Source organism: Typha angustifolia, chromosome 6 (genome assembly GCF_048772165.1).
Source record: "Typha angustifolia cultivar Huaian chromosome 6, ASM4877216v1, whole genome shotgun sequence".
Lineage (NCBI taxonomy): Eukaryota > Viridiplantae > Streptophyta > Magnoliopsida > Poales > Typhaceae > Typha > Typha angustifolia.
Genome location: NC_133244.1, coordinates 4,527,681 through 4,544,821, shown reverse-complemented (window position 1 = coordinate 4,544,821; position 17,141 = coordinate 4,527,681). Strand labels below are relative to the sequence as shown.

General features: G+C 35.7%; 1 protein-coding gene across 21 annotated transcripts in view; it reads right to left on the bottom strand.

Annotated features, from left to right (window-relative positions):
- LOC140761787 (pentatricopeptide repeat-containing protein At2g20540) overlaps window positions 1-16,027 on the bottom strand; it is a 28,916-nt gene extending 12,889 nt beyond the window's left edge. For 12 of the 21 annotated variants that reach the window (XM_073099272.1, XM_073099273.1, XM_073099268.1 and 9 more), the window contains exons 1-3: window positions 14,076-16,026; window positions 12,616-12,851; window positions 10,721-10,994 (exon numbers count right to left, since the gene is read on the bottom strand). In XM_073099272.1, coding sequence (XP_072955373.1) covers window positions 14,077-15,876 — 1,800 coding nt within the window. In that variant the 5' untranslated portion in view covers window positions 15,877-16,026 and the 3' untranslated portion in view covers window positions 10,721-10,994; window positions 12,616-12,851; window position 14,076. Of the gene's footprint in view, window positions 1-10,720; window positions 10,995-11,956; window positions 12,506-12,615; window positions 12,852-14,075 lie in introns of those variants that run through there. The other 9 variants (XM_073099264.1, XM_073099267.1, XM_073099269.1 and 6 more) reach the window with 3 other exon arrangements.
- Window positions 16,028-17,141: the final 1,114 nt, after the last annotated feature.

Sequence of the window (17,141 nt, the reverse complement as noted above, 5' to 3'; positions counted from 1 at the left end):
AAATGTCAGTATTAATGCATGCAATTGGTACTCCCTGTTATATCTTTTGCATATGTAGTTATTTATAACCTGTTCATCATAGTATCATGAGGATGTTAATTTGTATGATAATGCTTTACATGTGTCCTGTATGGTATACCGTTGCATAGATATATGATTGCTGTGAATATGGAATGTAATGATCATGATGACTATAACATGCTTTATACACGCATAAACACTGCACCACTTCCACCTATCATTAGTAGTCGAATTCTGACTAGGCAGTACCCCTACTCACTCAGCCCAGGGTTAAAGGTAGAGTGTATCATATATGTCTATACTATTAGCGGCCTACACCTGAGGTCGGGAAGCCTGTGTGACGTTCAAGTAGTTATACTGCATAGTTAGAACTAGATTATGATGATAGAAGAACATGATTGTGAGGCGGGGATATAACTCTAGCGGTACCCGACGACGCAGGGTTAGGGCGTCTGTTGATGAGCCGAGGGCTCCCGATTCTCCCACCGAGGGCGGTGATGATTTAGAGAGAGTAAGATATGGGCTTACGACCGGGGTCCTGAGTCTGATGGCCACAGACAACCGGTCACATGTAGTGTCGCCATACACGTGTAGGTGACATTACCGCTAAATGTGTATATATCCCCCCTCGATGTATGTGATGATGGATGATTGTTTCGTAAGAGTATTTACCCTGTGTGGTGAATAGCTCGGTGAGCGATGATAAGTATGATTATTGCTTTGGTAGACATGAGATGACTAAACTGCTATTTTATTGCTATGCATAACATGTAAAACCTATGATTGAGATGTGCACGAATAAGAGATTGTCTCAAGCTTTATATCTGTGTGAACTTATCATAATATGTTTAGGAACTAGCAGATTCCAGGATAGTGATTGGTAATCTTTATCAATTGCATTGACTTAGTAAATTGTGGTAAGTCATTTCAATAAGCATATCGTTATCATTAGAAAATATAGGTATATATTGGATATACACATGTTATGTCATTATTTTAGATTCTATGGATCCTACTCGCTGGGCTGTAAGCTCACCCCTCATGGTGGTATTATTTCAGAGCTAGGAGACGCAGGTGCGGGTAGCGAGGAGTAGCCGTTTTCTTTCTTTTTAGTACGTATGTTAGTTGTATTAAGCCCCTGCGAGGGTATGATGATGACGTTGTATTTTTTTTGGACTTTAACATAGTATTTTAGATGTATATTTGGAAGGCTTGTTGTGGCCTGTGGAACTTGTATCCGAACTCCTTTAGTTGAGTTATTTATGGTGAAATTGTGTTGTTGTGTGCCTTGTGAAATCTTTGTACTGACAGGTCATGTGATGTACCGCGTGGGAGGATTTACCCACGCGGTTTACACGTGTATTTGGAGGTTTGGGTGTTTCAACATCACTTCCACCTATCATTAGTAGTCGGATTCTGACTAAGCAGTACCTTTACTCACTCAGCCCAGGGTTAAGAGTATAGTGTATTTTATATGACTATACTATTAGCGGCCTACACCTGAGGTCGAGAGCATGTGTGGCATTCACATAGTTATACTGCATAGTCAAAACTAGATTATGATGATAGAAGAATATGATTGTGAGGCAGGGATATAACTCTAGCGGTACCCGACGACGCAGGGTTAGGGCGCCTGTTGATGAGCCGAGGGCTCCCGATTCTCCCGCTGAGGGCGGTGATGATTTAGAGAGAGTGAGATATGGGCTTACAACCGAGGTCCTTAGTCTGATGGCCACAGACAACCGGTCACTTGTAGTGTCGCCATACACGTGTAGGTGACATTACCGCTAAATGTGTATATATCCCCCCTCGATATATGAGATGATGGATGATTATGTGATAAATGATTGTTTCTTGAGAGTATTTACCCTGTATGGTGAATAGCTCGATGAGCGATGATAAGTATGATTAATGCTTTAGTAGGCATAAGATGACTAAACTGCTCTTTTATTATTATACATAACATGTAAACACTATGATTGAGATGTGTACAAATAAAAAATTGTATTAAGCTTTATATCTGTGTGGACTTATCTTGATACGTTAGGAACTAGCATGTTCCAAGATAGTGACTGATAATCTATATCGATTGTATTGATGTAGTAACTCATATTAAGCCATCTCAACAAGTATATTGTTATTGATAGCAAATATAGGCATACAATGTATATACACATGTGATGTCATTATTTTATATGGTATGGATCCTACTCACTGGGCTATAAGCTCACCACCTCTTGGTGGCATTATTTCAGAGCTAGGGGACACAGGTGCGGGTAGCAAGGAGTAGCTGCATTTCTTTTCAGTATATCTTTTAGTTGTATTAAGCCCCTGCGAGGGCGTTATGATTGATGATGTATTTTAGACTTTAATATTGTATTTTTGATGTATATATGGAAGGCTTGTTGTGGCCTGTGGAATTTGTATCTAGACTCTTATGGTTAAGTTTAATTATGGTGAATTTGTGCTGTTGTGTGCCTTGTGAAATCCTTGTACTGATAGGTCATGTGATACACCGCGTAGGGGAATTTACCCACGCGGTTTACACATGTATTTGGAGGTTTTGGTGTTTCACAAACATATTAAGAAAATGACTCGATCTACTCAAACGACTCAAGCGGCCTACTAGCTCAGGCTAACTCGGGCTCGGACTTGGATTTAGTCCAAATCAGCAAATTCAATCAATAAGTCAGAAAAAATTGACCTTTGTGACATGATTTCCTTATGAATCATAAAATAAAAAAAGTGAACTCAATCTTTTTACAGAGAGAACCTTCTAAATCCGATGAGAAATGAAAGGTAAGTCTCCTTATATTGGCAGGAATCTCGAAAGTATCCAAGACATATATAAGAAATATTCAAGAAGTATCAACAGCATAAATTTTATTTTGAAAATTGGAATACTTTAAGTTTAAGGAACTATCCAATAAGAATATGGTGAGAGTATGGAAGTACTTGTTTATATATCTCAGGTAATAGTCAGCGGGGCGACTGAGCGAAATGCACCCGAACCCCACCTCCACTTAGGATTCACCTATTTACTTTTCCGCTCTTTTGGATTTTATGCTTCAAATTAGAAGTTTTATTTATTTCGTTTAGAAACTCAAAAACATTAACATTGTTTTATGTTTATTGCAATTAGTTTTAAATTTAATAAAGCAGATCTTCATTTTATTTATTTATTTTGCCATCGTACACGTAGAAAGTATTAATAAGGCTTCGTGTATCTCAAGCATATTAAGATGCATGGTCGATCATGATTCCTATTTCGGTTCGTGACACCTATTATTAGTTTATCACATAAAAAATGCCAAGTTCCACTTAACATGATGATAGAAGAGATATCTTCTACAGCATCTGGATAAGCTCGGATGCCAACACCAAAATTACAAGAACAAGTTTATGGTAAACCTCAGCTATACAAGGGATCTGGTTAAGTCTACTTAAAGCTTGCAGCTAAAATATAAATACAAAGGTACACAAATGGTCAAATGCATCTCCATATAGAAAATTATGTTGTCCTCGTTCATGTCATCATACATCCAATTTCATCCCCTTTTTTATGTTGTTCATGCACTCAAATATGCAAATATTAGCCCAACATGTGCTGCCAAGACTAGTTGTGTGGACGACCTGTCCAAAGGAGATGCACAATGTCATCTGGCACAAACACCACCCCCACAAGAGGAAGGAGAGGAAGAGAGAGAGAGAGAGAGAGACCCAACCATTGCCACCACTTAATCTCACTGCTCTCGCCACCCCTCCAAACCTAATCAAAGTGAGATTGAGGAAGAAGATGATTGATATCAGATCCTCAAGTAAAAGAGACCGTTCAGTATTAGACAGTAACTTACAAGACAATCTAGACATCCAATGTCAGATAGTCTCTCCTCCCCCCCTCAGCTATGGGACAGCAAAGATATAGAAGCAACTTTGTGCAGGCAAACTGTTGAGACAAGATGTGCTGCTTTGCATGCATAGAGTCGAGCAGCACATAATCCTCATATTAGCATAGGCCAGTATAGTGGCCCATATATCACCACAGTCAACACATCAACACTGAAACAACTAGCACAGGGTTCCTATAAGTCCTTGGTAACAAATATCATGATTCATGAATTAAGATAAGTTCACTGATGGTAATCTACTAGAAAGGGAACACTGAATATGTATGAGATAAATAACATAAAAAGAGTAGAATCATGATCCTAAGTAGCAGGAGTACACCATCAACCTTCATGTCAACGTTTAAAAAAAATCCTATTAGTTTTAGAAAATTAACAAGGGCAAATGCTTTCCATAGAAACAAAATGAGTACTTCATATAAACACAAACAACTCAGCATCAACTACCACATCATTTTGTAAAGATAAACCATGGATAGCCGTGCCAGTAGAGGCACGGCATTTGGCACGAAGTGTACCAATGGCACACCCTCGAGCTGAACCATGGCAACCGGCACACGTGCCATGGCAATCCGTGCCGATCCGACACGGCTACGTGCTTATCCGACACAGCCCCATGCCGGTCATGAGCCGATATGGAGCCCTTTTTTTATAAAAAAAAACTATTTCCATCAATTATCATCAAATCAACTTTAATCATTCTTTTAACAAACATGATGATACGTGGAACCCATTTTTTTTCTTATTTCCATCAATTATCATCAACTAACTTTATCATTTGTCATTCACTAATTTTTATTATTATCGTTTAATAAACATGGAATAACAACTCATTTTGTCATTTGTCATTCTCTAATTTTCATCATCATCATTTAACATAGAATGACAACTCATTTTGTCATTTGTCATTCTCTAATTTTCATCATCATCATTTAACAAATATGGAATGACAACTATTTGTCATTTTTAAAAATTGGAATAAAAACTCATGCCTAATTTTTATTTGTCATTCTCTAATTTCCAATCAAATCATATAATTATCATGTTTTATCATCTAATCATATTTCTTTTTTATTTTTTTCTTATTTCTATCTATGAATTCTTTTAAATATTTCTAAAACTCTCATAGTATTAAACATAATTAACACTTTTATCTCTCAACTCCTCCAACCGTAGCCCTCATTATTCTTTATATTTAATTTTTTCTATTTTTTTGACAACTTTTACTCCGGTAACCTTATTTTACGATGACAAGCATGGTGTTGAGCTCCCGTTATGATCTTCTCTAAGAATTTTCTCATAGCTTATGTGTTTGAGGTAATTTTTTTTATTAAGTTTTTATTTTTTATTTTATATTTTAAAAACTAATTTTGAGTGTACAAATACTAAACCTAGCTCAATTTTGCTAGATCTATTATTTATAAAGGTCTTTCCACATAAATCTAGCATTTTGAAGCTAAATTTATGAAAAATACTCTTTTAGAAATCAAAATCAAAGGGAAAAAATTTCCATCAAACATTTCCCCAAATTTTTATAACTCTAAAATTATTATGTCAAATTAATTGAAATTTGGTCAAAATTAGTCTATAAACATGTTAAAATTTAATTCATATGAATTGATTTGAACTCAAATTTTATAATTTTACCTAAAATTTTTGCATAATTTTCCCAAAAAAATTTCCCAAATTTTAAAACTCTGAAATTAATATGTCAAATTAATTGAAATAGGATGACAATTGGTATAAGAACATGTTAAATTTACTTCATATGAGTTGATTTGAACTCAAAATTTATAATTTTTCCTAAAATTTCTACATAATCAGAAATAGAAAAATTAGCAAAAAATTCTAAAATTCTCAAAAATGAGAAATAAGCAAAAATTAGTCTACTCAATTTTTTTATTTTATTTGTCTCTAGATGGCTGAACCAAAACCTACTCAGAAATGTGGAGACATGGGAAGATAATGAGAGGGAATAAATTTCATTAGCTGTGTGTCTATTGCAAAATGATTTAAAATGGTGGAGAGGTAAGTCATTTGAATAATCATATAGCTGGTGCCTTCCCAGAAATATTTAAGTGTAAGAAGGTGCCACAAAAAGTTTAGAGGGCAATAAAAGCTGATCTAAACAGCGTTCAGACAGCCAACAAAACTGCAAAACAGAACCAAGCTGATATTGATAGACGAACAGTTGAGTATCACACAGTTAATAAGTACGAGGGAGATGATATAGATTCGAATTTTCAAGCTGAGATACGGGCTTCACGAGAGGAATGACAGCAAGAGGATGTGCATACACATAGGAGACAATTTGGGTCCTCTCACTTTGAGGTGGGTGTCAGTAATGCAAGTGGCAGTGGCAATAGGCATGATAGTGTGCATAGTAGACAAGCATCTATCTTAGATTTGTTTGGCTCAACGAGGAGGTCAGGAGCCAAGAGAAGAGGACCAAAGATTAGAGACAAACCCTAAAGCATACCCTAGCCCAAAATCCTTACAAAAAAGGATTGATGCTATATGGAAGGCAAATAAGAAAAAGGACATTGGTCGATCTATATCTAATTGGTTTCATTTTAGCTATATACCGCAATTTGCCACAGCAAATACTTATTTCAAAAGCATAATCAGCCCAATGCAGAAATACGGATTAGACATTGAGCCCCCAACACGGAAAGAGATTGCGAAAAAGTAACTAGAAAAGAAGTGGCAAAGATACGATCATAGATTTCTTCTTTCAAGAAACAATGGAACTAATCTGGGGTAACTTTGATGTGCAATAATTGGATGAGACCTACTAAAATGAGCATTATAAATTTTCTAATATACTGTAATAAAAAAAATTATCTTCCATAAGTCAGTTGATGCATCGAATCAGATTTATGATGTTTACTATATACATAATTTGATTAATAAAAATATTATCTAATATTGGAAAAAAGTATATGATTTAGATGGTAATAATAGCGTGAACTTCAAAAAGGCTAGTGAGATGATGAATAATATATAATATTTATTTTGAACCTCATGTGTAGCAAGTTGCATTGACTTAATGATAAAAGACATTAGAAAGCTTAACAGGGTTAGAAAAGTAGTGGAAAGAGCTTAATTTGTTTTCAGGTTTATGTATAACCATCATTGGATGCATGCTCTTATAAAAAAAATATACCAATAGGGAGCTTTTTCGACCTAGTACAACAAGGTTTGGTATAAATTTTATTACATTAAACTACGTTGCAGAAGAAAGTAGAGCTTGAGATTATGGTTATTTTTTAAGAGTGGAATGACTTCCGATATTCACATTCAGAAAATAAAAGGATAGTTGAAACTCTTATTTTAAGAGCTAAATTTTAGAATATAATTTAAGAAATAATTTATATAATAAAGCCTCTCTATACTAAGAAAAGTTGATAAGAAGAAGAGACTGCAAATGGGATATGGTGGCACGGCACTGCACGTGCCACCGGTATAGGGTGAACCAATACTTATTGTAGAAAGGCCATTATTGATTAAATCTCCTTATTAGTTTTTCGTAGGCCCCATAGAGTAAACCAATACTTATTGTGTTACTTGTCATCATTGATTAAATCTCCTTATTAGTTTTTGATGGGCCTCATAGGGTGAACCATCAAATACCGCAATAAGTATCGATTCATTTTACACCAGTGGCACATGCTGTGTCGTGCCACTATATCCCATTTACGGTCTCTTCTCCTTATCAACTTTTCTTAAAACAGTATATAGAGGCTCTACTATATAAATAATTTTTTAAATTATATCCTAAAATTTAGCTCTTAAAAAAAAGTTTCAACCATCTATCCATTTTCTGAATGTGAATATCGGAAGTTATTCCACTCTTAAAAAGTAACCATAACCTCAAGCCATATTTTCTTCCGCAACATATAGTTTAATACAATAAAATTTATACTAAACTTTGTTGTTCCAGATCGAAAAAGCTTTTTATTAATATATTTTTTCATAGGAGCATGCACCTAATGATGGTTATATATAAACTTAAAAATAAATTAAGCTCTTTCTACTACTTTCCCAACCCTGTCAAGCTCTTCAATGTCTTTCATCATCAAGTCAATACAATATGCTGCACATAAAGTTCAAAGTAAATATCATCTATTATCTATCATCTCACTTGTCTTTTTGAAGGTCGCACCATTATCAGTCACTATCTAAACCACATATTTATCCTTAATCTTAGATAACACTTTATCAATCAAATCATATATAGAGTAAATATCATAAATAAATCTGATGCGATGCATCAACTGACTTATGAAAGATTTTTTTTATTGCAGTATATTAAAATATTTATTGCTCATTTTGGTAAGTCTCGTCCAACTATCGTGCATCAAAGTCACCCCAAATTGGTTACATTGTTTCTCGAAAGAAAAAATCCATAACTGTATCTATGCCACTTCCTCTTCTGGAAATTTTCTCGCAATCTCTTTTCGTGTTGGAGGCTCAATGTTAATCCGTGTTTTTACATTATGCTGATTTTACTTCTAAAATAAATATTTGCTGCAGCAAATTACGATATATAACAAAAAGAAACTATTTAAATATAAATCAACCAATGTCCTTTTTCTTATCTGTCTTTTATATATCATCAATCATTTTCTACAAAAAATTTAGGCTAGTATATCCTTAGGGTTTGTATCTAATGTTTTATCCCCCTCTCCTAGCTTTTGACCTCCTTGTTGAACCGAACATACCCAAGATAGAAGCTTGTCTACTATGAACACTACCACGCCTACTGCTACTGCCACTGCCACTAGCACTGCCAACACTCTCCTAAAATGAGAGGACTCAAACTATCTCCTATGTGTATGCATATCCTTTTGCTATCATTGTTCCTCTCGTGAAACTCGTATCCCAGCCTGAAAATTCAGATCCATATCATTTCCCTCCTCATACTAACCAACTGTGTTATACTCAGCTGTTTGTCTATCGATATCATCTTGCTTCTGCTTTGCAGCTTCGTTGGCTGCATGAACGTTGTCTAGATTAGTTTTTATTGCCCTTTAAATCTTTTCTGGCACTACCTTCTTACACTTGGACACTTTTGGAAAGCCATCGGCTATATGCTTTTTCATATAATTTACCCCTTCACTTTTTCCAATCATTTTGCAATAGTTACACAGCCAATAAAATATATTCTCTCCCACCTTCTTCCCATGTCTCCACCTAATATCAGATTTTTGAATAGGTTTGGTTCAAACATTTAGAGACAAATAAAATAAAAAATATTTTAAGAAAATTCAAATTAAAAAAAATTGAGTAGACTATTTTTTGCTAATTTCTCCCTTTTGAGAATTTTAGAATTTTTTGCTAATTTCTCAATTTCTAATTATGCAAAAATTTTAAATAACATTATATAAGTTTAAATCAACTCATATGAAGTAAATTTAACATATTCTTATACTAATTATCATCCAATTCAATTAATTTAACATATTAATTTTGAATTTTTAAATTTGGAGAAATTTTTTGGGAAAATCTAATTATGCAAAAATTTTAGGTAAAATTATAAAATTTGAGTTCAAATCAACTCATATGAAGTAGATCTAACATGTTCATACACCAATTTTGACCAAATATTAATTAATTTGACATAATAATTTCATATTTTTTAAAATTTGGAGAAATGTTTGATGGACCCTTTGATATTGATATTTGAAAGAGTATTTTTTATAGATCTAGCTCCAAAATGCTACATTTATGTGAAAAGGCACTTATAAATAATAGGTCTAGCAAAATTGAGCTAGATTTAGTATTTGTACACCCAAATTAGTTTTTATAATGTAATATAAAAAATAAAAACTTAATAAAAAATTACCTCACAAACACAAACTATGAGAACATTTTTGAAGATCACCACGGGAGCTCAACAACATATTCATCACCATCAAATAAGATCACCAGAGTAGAAATTATCATGAAAATAGAAAGAGATAAATATAAAGAATAAGAAGAGCTACAACTGGAGGAGTTGAGAGAGAGAAGTGTTAATTGTGTTTAACACTTCATAAGTTTTAGAAACATCTAAAAGAGTTCATTGATGAAAATAAGAAAAAGATAAAAAATAAATAAGATTAGATGCAAAACATGATAATTACATGATTTTATTGAAAATTAGAAAATGACAAACAAATATTAGGCATGAGTTATCATTCTAATTTTTGTCATTCCAAAAACGACAAATGAATTATCATTCTATGTTTGTTAAATGATGATGACGAAAATTAGAGAATGACAAATGATAAAAGTTGATTGATGATGATTGATGAAAATAAGAAAAAGTTAAAAAAATGAGTTACACGTGTCATATCATATTTTTTAAGAAAATGATTAAAGTTGATTTGACGATGATTGATGGAAATAGAAAAAATTTATAAAAAAAAAGGCTCCACATCTGTACATGACTGGCACGGATCGACACGGCACGGCTCAGCACGGGGGTGTGCCACTGGCATATCCCGTGCCAATTGTCATGCCTCTACCGGCATGGCCATCCATGGATTTAATTTTCACGACAAATTGAGGAGCCCTTTTCTACATATCTTAATAAGAACGATAAGATATTTAGTAGAAGTCCAAAAGAATAAACTAAGTCGTCGTGAGATTAATGGAGCCATAGAAACATTAACTAACGATGGCATATATATTTGGTGAATGACAAATTCAGACAAAATTTTAGTAAAAATGGTCAAAAGGAAAAAGAAACGAAGTCTAATAAATCATGCTGTTAAAGACAATAAAGGGAAAATCAAGACAACAATCACCGTTTTCTTAGAGAAACTCAGCAACAGACTGTGCTTGCCTATGTCCTTGGGAAAGAACCTTTTCGGATCATCCATCTCCAGTGGATTTCTTCTAAGCTTTTCTTACAGAGTGAATAAATCTTATTCTACTAGATCAGATGACATCATCCCTATGAGTCCAATAGACATATGAAGCTCCAGTATTAGTTGATAGTACAATCAAAGTTCCAAAAATCGGTAGCGGGATCGGGATCGGCTGTCCGAAAAAATGATATGTATTGGCCGTATCAAACGCCTGTATCAGATTGGACTATTTTCATTTAAATACAATTCTAAATATTATTTAAAAATGTTGAGAAATTTCTAAAAATTTAGAAAAAATTATAAGAAAATAAGAAATAATAATTACTCACATATAAAGCCTAAAAAGTAAAAATCTCTCTTCCTCCCTCTTTTCTTTCCTATCTCTCTAACTGTTAGTCCGAACTATCACACTCTCTTCCTCACTCTCTCTTTTTCTTTTATCTTTCCCTCTCTCTCTCCCTCACACACACACTCTCTATCTCTCTCTCCTTGACTATCTCTTCCTCTTTCCCTCGGCTGCTATCAGTTTCGGCCCGGATCGGGACCAGCCATAGTCGATCCCGATCCGTTTCAGTCGATGCCACTTGGGATCGGCCAAAACTGGGAACTATGAGTACAATTCCAAAGAATGAACAAGATCCTATTGAGAATATTCTGCTCTAGATCAAAAGTATTATTATTTAATTTAATTGCATAAGCTTGCTTATGTAAAGGTAGAGGAAGTACATGATGACACTTTATAAACTTTAATAGTGCTTAGGAAATGAAGTACTGGTTTTTTGGATGAACTTAACAAGGGAAATTATATACTACAAGAAATTAGAGGAAGTAAATGATGACACTTTATAAACTTTACTTTATCAAATATAGATTCTAGTTGTAACTTGTCTATAGACTTACCTCTTACAGTTTCTATAGAAATAGTACCAATGATTTACGTCAAACATCCTAATCTTGGAAACACTAAACTTTTGGATATGCTATTCTCTAATTGCCGACCAATCTGATCGATACATCATTGTTAATCTTATGGTCATATTCATCTTAAGGGGTAGAGATATGACAATCACATGACACACTAAAAGGACTTCCCCATTTTAGACATCCTACTACTCTAGTTTTATAACAGACGTGCTCATCAACCTACCTCTCTCATTGAACTATAATCCAAGGTAATAAAAATACACCCTCTTAGAAATTCTTATCCATCATAAGTAACTTGTTCTCCAATTTGACACCTCAACTTACAAAAATTGTAAACCACAATAGGTCTTAGAACTAATTATCCTAAATATCTTAACTTCTAAGTTCAACCAAAAACTTCAAACTAGGGCTTAATCATGGTTCTGCAAATTGCAATAGCTGACATGAAAAACCTCTGTCCAACTCTCTCTCCCTTCCTTGAAACCGCACTAAGGTATCATTCTCTTCCTTATCCTTTCTGTCTTTCAGCAAACAACCTTGGTATGGTAATCCGCTGGTATGGCTAGGGCTGGCCCTTCACTTCTTTCTCCCTTAATCTCCTACATCTAGGAAAACATAGTCATGCCGCCATCTCCCCCATATTGTTCATTCCTACTCCTTGCTGCTATCAAGCAGCTGAGTTGGTATTGTTGGCTACACCCACATCTCCTTCTATCATTTCCTAGCTTTTGCTCACCACTCTTTCTCCTCTCTTACTCCTTTCTTTTCTCCATTGCATGCCCTCCTCCCTCGTCCATGCTGCAACAGTGTCAACCATAGGAACTCAAGATTCTCAAGCAATGATAGGAAGAAAAGGCGATCTTTTCGTATCTACAAAAACTATGAACAGATCATGGCATGCTTCATACCTATCAAGAACGAGTAGATCCACGAGAACTTTGGCTGACATCGACTATTGAAGGAGATCCAAGAGCACGGCAGCCGGAGTTGAGGGAGACTATTGATCAACGACGAAAGCCTGTGTAGGATTGTAGAGGAAAGAGTCGACGAGGGTTCGAGGTGGAGCGGCGTGCTGGCATTCCGAACTTAGAAGTCGGACAGCTGATTGGGATTTGGATCATTCTCGTTCTACAAGTTTCTAAACCTAGGGAGAGAGAAACTGAATCATTAGATCAAAAGTTCTCTCTTATAGTATAGTTATAGTTGTAGTAATACTAAAAACTTTAGAACTTTAACAAGTACTAAACTGAATTAAATTAGGATTTATAGTTGTAATCATCAAAATCCTTGTATTTGATGATCTGGAATCTGGAATCTGGATTTATACTGTTAAACCCAATGGTTTAAACAATCTTAGGCCTAAACCCAAGTCCAACAAAGCCTAATGGCTTTGACAATATTAGGCCTTAGCACAAGTCTGACAAAGCCCTTGTTTCAAAAAGCTTTCGTCTTCACGTCTAGGCTCCCACCTTAGAATATAACTAGGCTCCACTTAGGTCCCACATAGATGACCGACATTTCATATCATATTTTAGAAGGTAGATTGACTTTGAAATTCAAAATTATTATACATGTTGATGAATTAGTGGATTCGAATAGTACTATAGTTCTTAACAAGAATGCACTAGTATTTTGTTCAGATTGTAAGTATTAATTTTAACTTCTTCTCTAACTATTATTTATTGTATTTGTTTATTTTTTAACTGTCTTGAATTCTGGGCGCCTACCTAGCACCTAAATGCTACATGATCCCTTGTTCGCTCATCTGCCACCTACAGTCTTTTAAAACCTTGGACAAAGCCCAACGGTTTTAGTAATCTTAGGCCAGCCTAAGTCCAACCTAGCCCAATAGATTAACAATCTTATGCCAAAGCCCAACCCATTGCAATATGTCAGAGCAACTATAAGCCCAAACACACATATATCTAAGAAGCTAACCATTAGCCCCAACTAAATTTTTGTAAAAACTTCTCGTCCCTTTGGGCCCCATATCATATTTATTTTATTTATTTACTTTCATATGTGCTGCACTAAAAATAAATTATATTGCTTCTGGTAGATGTGCTGTCTTTGTTGCATAATATAATAGTTATTAATTATGACCATTTATGACCACAATAACTTTTTTTTTTTTCTTCATTTATTTTGTGATGCACAATAGCTTTTTCTTTTCAGTGTGTATCATCTGGTGCAATAAAATCTACACAACAGTAGCAGCATGAAGAGAGCCCCTATTACCATATGCTATTATGGTGGACAGACTTGCACTTGCGACGTGATTGAGATCTAGGTTTCTAATCTTATTTTTATCTAATGAATTCTGAACCATAATTATATACTAGTACATGAAGAATTGAAATCCATTTACCTTATGTTTCTTCACAGTGCATGCTGAATTCTGGCTCATCCCTAGCAAATCTTGAGATTGTCATTAGCCCCTCCATTACTTTGTAGATCTCACAGATTTGTGGATGACCAGAGTCTGATGAGAAGAACTCCACAACCTCACCACTCACCTCTATCAAACTACAACCTGGTGACTTCCCTAAGTTGCTTCTTCTCACCATCCTCTTCAATGCTGCAGCTTCTCTCCATCTCCCAGTGGCTCCATATATATTTGAAAGCACAACATAGTTAGCAACATCTTCCTGTCCGAGCTTTATGAGTCGATTCACGATGAACTCAGCCAAACTGACGTCCCTGTGAACTTGGCAAGCCCAAAGCAGAGAACTCCATATAATACAATCTGTTTCCATTGGCATATCCATTATGATACCTAATGCCTTATTCAATAAACCAGCACGTCCAACGAGATCCACCATGCACCCGTAATGCTCTATCCAAGGAGAGATTGAGTAGTTCTTGGTCATCAATGTGAAGTACCTCAGCCCGTCTTCAAGCAGACCCATGTGCACACAAGCAGATAAAATTCCAACAAATGTGATTCCATCAGGTTTCTCTCCCACACTCGTCATCTGATGGAAAAGCTCCAATGCCTCTGCGCCATGTCCATGCATTGCTAGTCCTCCAATTATTGAATTCCAAGTGATCAGATCCTTCGCCTCCATGCTATGGAAAACAGAGACTGCATCTGCTATGCAACCGCATTTCGCATACATGTCAATTAAACCATTTCCAACATAGATGTTTCCTTTGAATCCATTGTACAGAGCATAGACATGAATCCATCTTCCCCAATTAAGAGCCCCCAACTTAGAGCAAGCAGATAGCACAGATACAAGTGTCGCATCATTGGGCTTAACATTCGATGATTGCAGCATCCACTTAAATGCATCCAAAATCTCAAAATTCCGACCATGGCGAGAAAACCCCCCAATCAATCCATTCCAAGAGAACACATTTCTTTCAGGCATTTCGTCAAAAATGCGCAAGCAGGCCTCGAGATCCCCACTTTCTGCATAAGAACGCAAGATGGTATTCCAAGACATGACATCCCGATTGGGCATCCGATCAAAGAGCAGTCGTGCTGCAACCATGTCCCCACGTGCAGCATACCCCAAAACCATGGTGTTCCATAAAATAACATCACGCTCAAGTGTCCTGTCAAATATCTCATGCGCAGAAACCACATCACCAATAGAGAGATATGCCACAATCATTGCAGTTGACACAACAACATTTTTCACGGACATTTGTGCAAACACCTCACGAGCCAAATCAATCCCTCCCCTGCTGGAATACATCCCAATCAGCGCTGGCCCAACAAACCCATCAGATTCAAACCCAGTTTTAATTACAACGCAATGCAACTCCTCGCCTTCTCTCGCAGAAGAAGTACAATCGCATGACTTGATCACAAATGGGAACGTATAATGGCTCGGCCTCACATCGCCCCGCAACATGAGCCGGAACAGTTCAAGCGCCTCTCGCTGGCTTCCGGCATCCGAGTAACCCTTGAACATGACATTGAAGTGGACAACACTTGGTGCAGGAGTTTGATCAAACAACATTCGGGCAAGAACTGGGTTCCTGAGCCGGAATGCACAGGAGGCTAGTTTGGGTGCCAGAAATGGGCTGCAGTGGAGGCCATGGGAGACAACCTGGGCTTGGATTTGATTGAGCTGCTTCAGGTTGTCACATGCCTTCAAGAGAGAGGCGAGTCTCTCTTGTATCATTCTAAGGTTTGAGCTTGGGACGAATGATTGCATGCCGAATGTTATCACTTACACAACTTTAATCCATAGTTTTTGCAAGAATGGTTTGTTTGACGCAATGATGAAGAAGAGTATCGACCTAGTAATGCTTTTCATATAATCTTTTAATTAACGGGCTTATATTACCATAATTAATGTGCTTCATTAGCTGGCATTGCAAGGCCAATATGCTTGATGATGCCATTGTTCTTCTACATAAAAATGAAAAGTAACTTTTGTAAGACAAATGTGCATGAGAGAGAGAGAGAGAGAGAGAGATGAAAGACATCAAGAAAAGATATTACATGAAGATGATCATCTGGATACATCATGATATAATAAGACATAGACAAGAAAATTAAAAAGGAAAAGAAGGAAAGGAACAAAATTTACTTCAAATCATGCGTTTGGATAATTTAATGATTTAGTGATGCATGAATAAATTGGTGTCACTGAGCAGTTCCCATTAACATAATCTGATTTATTTGATTTTTTTTCACTTATAAGATATGGATATGGGATACATATACGATTTGGATATGGGGATATGCAAATTCTAAAAAAAAACAGTATATGATATATCTAAGATATAGCAATAAATAAATTATATAAAAAATATATATTCTAATGACAACCTATACATGTATATATGCAAAAAAAGTGTTATACTCTCTCGACAAACTACACATCACGTTGCATTCAACATTTCGATATATCTATTATCTATATAAGCATTTAATAGCATAAACGAAAGTAGTAGATATTAAAGATAATTAGACAAAAAATACATCGGTATTAAACAATTAATGCACCAAAATGAGAGTAGTAGACAATCAACATGAGAAACGAAACTGAAAACAGAAATTGAGAAGGGGAAAGTGGAAGAAATTAGATAAGAAGAAACTAAGAAGAAATTGAGGAAAAACTACGAGAAAAAAAAAAAGAGACAAACAAAGTGAGGAGAAATACCAGCATGAGAGAGTAAGAGTGAGAGAGGAAGACCAGCGTCATCATTGGCTCGAAAGAGAGGGGGAGAATGGCACCGTCGCTGTCGAGTGTCCAAGAGAGAGGGAGAACGAAAGGGGGGAGGGCTACAAATCAACTAAAGAAGGGGGAGGGGACAAAACAGGGAGGCAGATGGGTTAAACAGGTGCGAATGGGTTTATAAAATTAAACCTTACCAATTTACCAATAAGTCCAAAATGTATCCCCAATGTGCAACGTCATATCCCTATTGCCCTGATGGCTATATAGGGCTAAGGGTGTAAATGAGCCGAGTC